This window comes from Thrips palmi, unplaced genomic scaffold, assembly GCF_012932325.1.
Source record: "Thrips palmi isolate BJ-2018 unplaced genomic scaffold, TpBJ-2018v1 HiC_scaffold_16, whole genome shotgun sequence".
NCBI lineage: Eukaryota > Metazoa > Arthropoda > Insecta > Thysanoptera > Thripidae > Thrips > Thrips palmi.
In genome coordinates, this window is record NW_023144625.1 from 11276094 (window position 1) to 11282973 (window position 6880).

Here is a 6880-nt window from a genome sequence, read left to right on the forward strand (position 1 = left end):
TCACTCACAACACACAACGGAAAGAGAGCTGCGCATTGCGGCCGCCAGAGGGCCCGCCGTGCGGCCGTCGTGCTGTCCTCGTCGCACACTCACCTCGCGGCGCCGGCCCCATGGCCTGCCCATGGCCTGGCCGTGGGAGCGAGAGAGAGGGGGCGACCGCCACGACGCGGCGCGCCTCGCCGCGCTGTGCCACGCCCCGCCCCCACCACCTCGTCGGCCGGGCCGCGGGCGGGGTGGTGCGGGGTGGTGGGGCGCCGCTTGTTGACGGCCCGGGTGAGGGACGGAGGGGAGGGGAGGGGGGAGCGCGGCACACTGGCACCTACGCGGCGCGCGGCGCGGCGGCACGAGAACACGAAGCGGGAGCGAGACGAGAGGTCCGAACCGTCTGGCGGAGCGGCTCAGGATTGTGGCGGGGCTGGGCACCAGGCCGTAGTGGGTGTGGTTTTGGACTTGACTCACCAGGGACCAAAACAGCGGCCGTCATGCAGACCAAGCTGGAGCAAGAGGAGTCGGTGCAGGAGTTCCAGGGATTCAACAAGCCGCTGGAGAAGCCATGGACGCAAGAATGGAAGGAGTTCTTTTACAACCAAGAGCAGGGTACCGTCATGGGCCGCAACGGCAAGAGCTGGGGTGAGTACCTTTCTACCTTTTGGCAGTGTGTTACCCGTCCTGGGCGGGGTGCGGGGTCCCTCCAGGTCGCCGTCGACGAGCGAGGCCGCCGGCCGCCTCGCCACACAAAGAGAGAGGGCTCCGCGCCCCATGACACCTGTTTGTTGTGACGCGTACCTGTGCCACCTAACCTTAAATCGACCGATGGATGCCGGGGCTGCGGGGATCGGCGACGCTCTGCTGAGGTGGAGGTTAGGCACTCTGGGTACTTTTCGCTGTTTTCGCTCGCAGCAGGCCTGTTTGTCTCACTTTCCTGGTCTGGAGTTGTAGCAGGGAATTCTGCTACACTGAATTTTTATTTGATACGCATAATTTTAATGAATTTTTTTAATGAATTTTTATGTGTATTTTTTTTTGACTGAATGGGTACTTGCAAGGGTACTTGTCTTTGAATTTAAATTCGTCTGTTTGGTCTCTTAGCATGATTTAACATGTTAATTATTCATTCTTTAAACATGTTATTGTTTGTAAAACTCTGTCTTTAAATTTCTCTCTTTTTTGTTACCTGTTGGTTTCATTCAAGTAAAAAACTATCACAGACACTGTCATCAAAATGTTGCTGCTTGGCTGTAAATTTGCAATTATTGTTTTAAATTTAGCACTTACTGTTCCAAAGTACAGTAACTTCAAATTATCCATGTCATTTGAAAATTGAATCATTCATCTGCTGAAGTAGGCAATCTGCACTCGCCGCTCCCGTGCAGTGTGGGGCGAAGCAGGGCCCAGTGTAGTGGCCTGCTGCCACTGCAGCCACTGCAGCCTCTGCAGCATCCCCGTCTATCCAGTTCGAGCCAGATGTGGGCAGCCTGAAATTCCCACACCCCGCTCGCTCGCTCTCTCTCTCTACCCGCTCCAGCGTTCGGTGCTGTTGCCGCTACCACCCCCCACCGCACCGTCTCGCTCCACCGCTCCGCCCACCCCACCCCCTTCCTCGAAGTCAATGAGGGCGTCCAGTATTCCATCGTCGTCATCGGCCGTCCCCTCATTTGGGGCCCCATTCCTGGAATGGCAGCGGAATCTTCCCGCACACCGTCCCGGAAGCCTTTGAGACCGTCCCGACCGGCGCCGCGCGGGTGTTTGACCTCCGCGACCCCCCTGGGGTTTTGCCCTAGTGGTCCTGGAGGGCAACCCCCGCCCCGTATTATGCGCCGTACGCCCGCGGCGCGGACCGTGCTTCGCGGTGCTTCATCCCTTGTTCCACGGCCACCCACGTCGCGACGCGTTACACTGTATCGAGGACCTCGCTTCGCTGTTCGCTTGGCCCACGAGGGCTGGCCTTGCCGCCACGGAGTCTTGCGCACCCGGCGGAACGGCGCACCGCCCGGAGAACGCTGATAGTGTCCAGGACTGTGCAGCCACTGAGCGCCACGCCACGGTGCGGCACACTGGCGGCACGCTGGCGGCACGCCACGGCGGGGTGGACCGCCCGCCCACACAGTGTGCCAGCCACACAACCCCCATGCGTCCGAACCACCTGCTCGTCCCGAGCCAACCCCTACGGGAGAGACCCTCTGGAAAGCAACCCCTTCTCCAAGCAATCTTTTGTTTCAACTCATTCTGTCAAAGTGACTCCTCCTTCCAGAGCAACCCCGAGGCGACCGCGGCCATCAACCCCCGAGCAACAGCCAGGCCGTGGCGAGCCGGACCGGTGGTGCCGCGTGTGAACGGAGTGTTACTTACTCTACGGTGTGAACTACCCACCCGGCGCACTCGCTCACGGCTTTGCGTCCGCCACCGTCCCGCCCCGGCAAAACAAGCCCCCAGCTATTTGCGCGGATCCCGGCGGCGGGGTGGAGTGGTTGGAGGGGGCGGTGGGTGGAGAAGGCGCGGGGAAAGCGCGCGCTCCCGCCCTCCCCGCGCCCCCTCTCCGGGCGGAGGCTGCCGGCCTGCTGGGCCGAGAGGCGAGAGGCGAGCCACCCCCTGTAACCGGCTGGATCTGGACTGGCTTCCGCGGTGCCGGCGCGGGGCGCGGGGCGGGCGGGGCGCGCCGGAGTCCTTGCGTTGAAGGCCGTTGCCGTCTAGCGAGCTTTGGACGCGCCTTGATCGCGTTGCGTGACGCCCGCCACCCTCAGCACCTCACCACCCTGAACAGCCCCACGACATCTTTGTCCTCGCGGAGCCTACAGTGTGGGCCGTCCTTGGGCGGCGCGGCGGCGTTGCGAAACGCTCGGAACGACATGATGACAGCCGTGCGCTTGGAGACTAGGAGAGCGACGTCGGAACCCTACAGAGCGTTCCCGTTTCCTGCCGGGGGTGGCTGCTCGGCTGCACGGGCCTCGTGCACTCAACGGCCAGGGGCGGGGCCAGGGGGCGCACCGGGGCGGTCGCGTGCGCCGTGCGCCGCGCGGGCTGCAGTCTGTAGGCTGCACTCCGCTGCAGGGGGGTTGGCGGAGTCCGGCTGGACCGCGCGCGCGGGGTGGCGGCGATGTCGCTGCTGCGGCTGGGGGATGGCCGCACGGAGCGGCCCGCGTAGGGATCCGGTTTGAACCGGCCTGAACGGGCAGGAGCCGGCAGGAGCCACCCCGGCCGGCAACCCGGCGAGCCCAGCCCAAGCCCGGCAGGAGGAGGCCGTCGTCTCGCTCTCCCTCCCCGTGCCGGCGGGGTGGGCTGGGGCTGGGGGTGGCGAGGCGAGGCGCGCTGCCTCGCTGTCGCCTACTGCCTCGCCGCTACCAGCCTCTTCCTCCTCCTCGCCTAGGAGGCCTAGCCGAAGGCTGAGCCGTCCCGGCGTGACGTCACGGGACGGGCGGGGCTGACGGGGATGGCACCGTAATAGGCAGAATGCGGCCGGAGCGGCCGGCAGGGCGTTGGTCGCCCTACTTACTTACCAGCCCTGCCCAGGGCCGAGGTGGGCAACGATGTAGCAATTACTTGTTGATTGTTTTTACTGTCTGGAGAACAGTAAGGGGCTTAGGAAGGGGAGAGAGAAGTGAGTCTGAGAGGACGTATGACTCGAATGGCAGTTTGTCGGTTTCTTACAGGGGTGCGGGGCCTTCCCCCTCCCGCTTTGATTCAGCCCCACGAAGCCACCCTCTCATTCAACTGGGCCCCTTCTTTCCCCTGCATGTAAACAACAACCCACCCCTGTAGGGAAGCCTTGAAACTGCCACCGTGGTACCCACCATGAGGGTAGTTTGTTATAAAGTTATAAGACCGCTTCTCGCTTGTCTTTAGCTCGCAGCTTACTCCACACCCTTTTCTTGTTTCAGGGAGGATCTTCCTGTTTTATTTGGTGTTCTACGCCGTGCTCGCATCTCTGTTTGCTGTAATGCTGTGGGTGTTTTACCAAACACTGGATCCCCGCATTCCCAAGTGGCGAACAGATCGATCTCTCATTGGAACCAACCCAGGTATGTTGTGTAATTACTTAAAAAAAAAAATCTTTGTTTTTTCTATTTGGCATGTTTTTTACCTTGTTTTGGTATTTGTGGTTTTTAGGCTTGGGATTCCGGCCAATGCCCCCAGCACCAAATATTGAAAGCACCCTCATCACATACAGAGGCACTGATCCAGAGAACTACAAATATTGGAAAGATTCTCTCATCGATTTCTTGCAAGGTATGCAACTTCTTCATTTCTTTTTTTGTTTTCAAATTTTGGAAGATGATAAATATTTGTTGATTCTTGTTTTCGGAATTTAGTGTACAGGAAGCCAGGTCTAACTCCGGGCCGCGGTCAGAACATTTACAACTGCGACTATGACAGACCGCCAGGCAGGGGACAAGTGTGCGATGTTGATGTCAAGAATTGGCACCCTTGCATATCAGAAAACAACTTCAACTACCATAAATCTGCCCCTTGCATTTTCCTCAAACTGAATAAGGTTTGAATGATATTTTTCATTTACTTTTATATTTGATCCTTTCCTTATAGTAGGCAAGCCAATTTTTTTTGTTATGTTTTAAATGATCTTTGTTTTGTTTTAGATTTATGGGTGGGTTCCTGAATACTACAACAACACCAACGACTTGCCTTACAATATGCCAAAGGATCTCAAAGACCATATATATGCTGTTGGCCGTAATAGCACCCTGAGGGTAAGGATGAATTTTACCTTTACTGTGTGCCACCCCAGTACTACTTTCATTTATGTTCAACAATCTTTTTTGTTGTCTGTCCTCTTAGCTGAATACCATTTGGGTTAGCTGTGAAGGAGAAAATCCTGCCGATGTGGAAAATGTGGGTCCGATAAAATACATCCCATCATCTCGTGGTTTCCCTGGCTACTTTTATCCTTATGAAAATTCAGAAGGCTACTTGAGCCCTGTCATTGCCATTCATTTTGAAAGGCCAAGAAGTAAGTGAAATCATGAGTCTGACAAATTTGTGTCTACCATGGGTGACAAAGTGTAATTAATTGCCTTTCTCGTCTGCAGCTGGTATCCTGATTCAGGTTGAATGCAAAGCTTGGGCACGCAATATTAAACATGATCGCCGAGAAAGATTAGGTTCTGTACATTTTGAGCTGATGATTGACTAAGGTGAGGTACAGAACTTCAACTGGCCCAAAAAAAGATACATGAAAACCTATGAGCAAAGCACTGCTATATATGTAGTTACATTAATTTTCACTTCCCTGGAATCACTTAATGAAGAATGATTAAAAGCCTCAATTCAACAGTTCCATGAACACATCAATGAAGTGTGCATTTCGATTGGATGTTGGCATCAGCTTGACACTAGGCTTTGGAAAGTCCCAGCTTGTACTCTTTTGGGGTTTCTTACCCTTTCTATATTTATTAGTTGTGTATTGTATTTTCCTATGAAATCGTTCTTCCTAATCTTAAGATCACAGTGCTGCTCCTATGGGCATTCCATCTATTGATGTTTTCCCTCTAGCATAAAACGTGCTTCCGTTTGTCAGTGTAAAGTCTGGGTTCTGTTTTATGAAGAATAACACTGCCATGTCTGATTTAATGAGTGGTCTTTTGTTGTGTAGGATGAATGGTCTCCTTATTTGACTTAATTTTCTGGTTATCGATGGCATGATTTTGTACTTCTTTTCACTTTTTCTGTATTGTGTACTTTCAAGAATCTACTTAAGTAAGTTTTGTCTTACCCTTTTTACCTGAGGTGTGAGTATTTTATGAAATGATCTTTGTTTTTGACAGCAGGATATTGTCTGAGCTTATTGTAGTTATGCTAGTAGTTTACCTATATCTTGTCATATCATGGGGTAGAAATACTCAAAATAATAACCTCCTGATTTGTCATATGTAGAGCATTCCTTCACATAATTTTCAACTGTGTGTGAGCTCAATGTGATACTGTTAGCTTTTATGTTTGTTTTTGTCATTTTTAAAAGACGAATCTCCATTAAAATTCAGGCTGCCACACGCACGAGGACGAGAAGAGAAGAAGAAACGTTTTGTATCAATTTGGCAGTAATTTAGCTTTTCTATAAATCCCTGATTCAGAGACAATATTGTTCAAATATTTGTATTTGTATTTGTATTCAAACACAATTTTTATGGTAGACTTCCTGTCATTTTTCTATCCAGTTACTTAATACGGAATCGTTATTATGAGCAGAGCAACTGCCATTACGAACGATTCCCACTTTTCTTAATACTCCACAAATTTCTGTGATGGGAAGGGAATGTATCTTAATATTAGCTTTGATAGCAGCCATGAATTTTTAATATTTTTACTCATTTTGTGTGCATGATGTACAACTGAAAAGTTTTAAGGGAAGCATGTTAGTACTTTCTAACATGCACCGTTTTATGGCCTCTTGATTTAGTAATTATATGCTGTCAGATCTCTTAGTTCACTTGGAATTGTTTTAATCAGGAATCTCGTTCTGTCCTAGTTTTTAGGACGTAGTATTGTGTTAATTTAATGTTTCCTTGTTGTTTTTTCTTAGACATACTGTGTTAAGATACTGTATAGTTAAAACTTATTTTGAAGAAGTAGCAGTATTAGTAGCAGATTTGCAGAGAGTCATTATCTTTGTACTTAAATTGGTGCAAGATGGATCTAATTTCTTACTCTCATTGGACTATGTAATTTCAACCTTTTCTAATACAAAATTGAAACAAAACTTTTTATTGAAAAGTTTTTGCTTGCAAGGCTCAGGAAGGACATTCAATAAGTAGACATAAAAATAGCAATTTTTACAATTTTTTAATTTGTGTATACCTGTCAATCATGTGTAATAACTGTACTTGGAAAATAAACAAATCCACAGTCAACTATCTATCATCATTTACCC

General features: G+C 51.2%; 1 protein-coding gene across 1 annotated transcript; it reads left to right on the plus strand.

The window, feature by feature from the left end:
- Window positions 1-320: 320 nt before the first annotated feature.
- LOC117643098 (sodium/potassium-transporting ATPase subunit beta-2-like) lies at window positions 321-6860 on the plus strand. Its single transcript, XM_034381773.1, has 7 exons — window positions 321-630; window positions 3876-4016; window positions 4105-4224; window positions 4308-4489; window positions 4593-4703; window positions 4792-4963; window positions 5043-6860. The coding sequence occupies exons 1-7, from the start codon at window positions 483-485 to the stop codon at window positions 5144-5146; spliced, it is 978 nt and encodes a 325-aa protein (XP_034237664.1). The 5' UTR covers window positions 321-482; the 3' UTR covers window positions 5147-6860.
- Window positions 6861-6880: the final 20 nt, after the last annotated feature.

Excerpts from the sequence above, each read along its gene's own strand:
- LOC117643098 (XM_034381773.1), top strand. The coding sequence starts at position 483 with ATGCAGACCAAGCTGGAGCAAGAGGAGTCGGTGCAGGAGTTCCAGGGA. Across the intron at positions 631-3,875 it reads CCGCAACGGCAAGAGCTGGG|GGAGGATCTTCCTGTTTTAT; the intron begins GTGAGTACCTTT and ends TTCTTGTTTCAG. Across the intron at positions 4,964-5,042 it reads TCATTTTGAAAGGCCAAGAA|CTGGTATCCTGATTCAGGTT; the intron begins GTAAGTGAAATC and ends TCTCGTCTGCAG.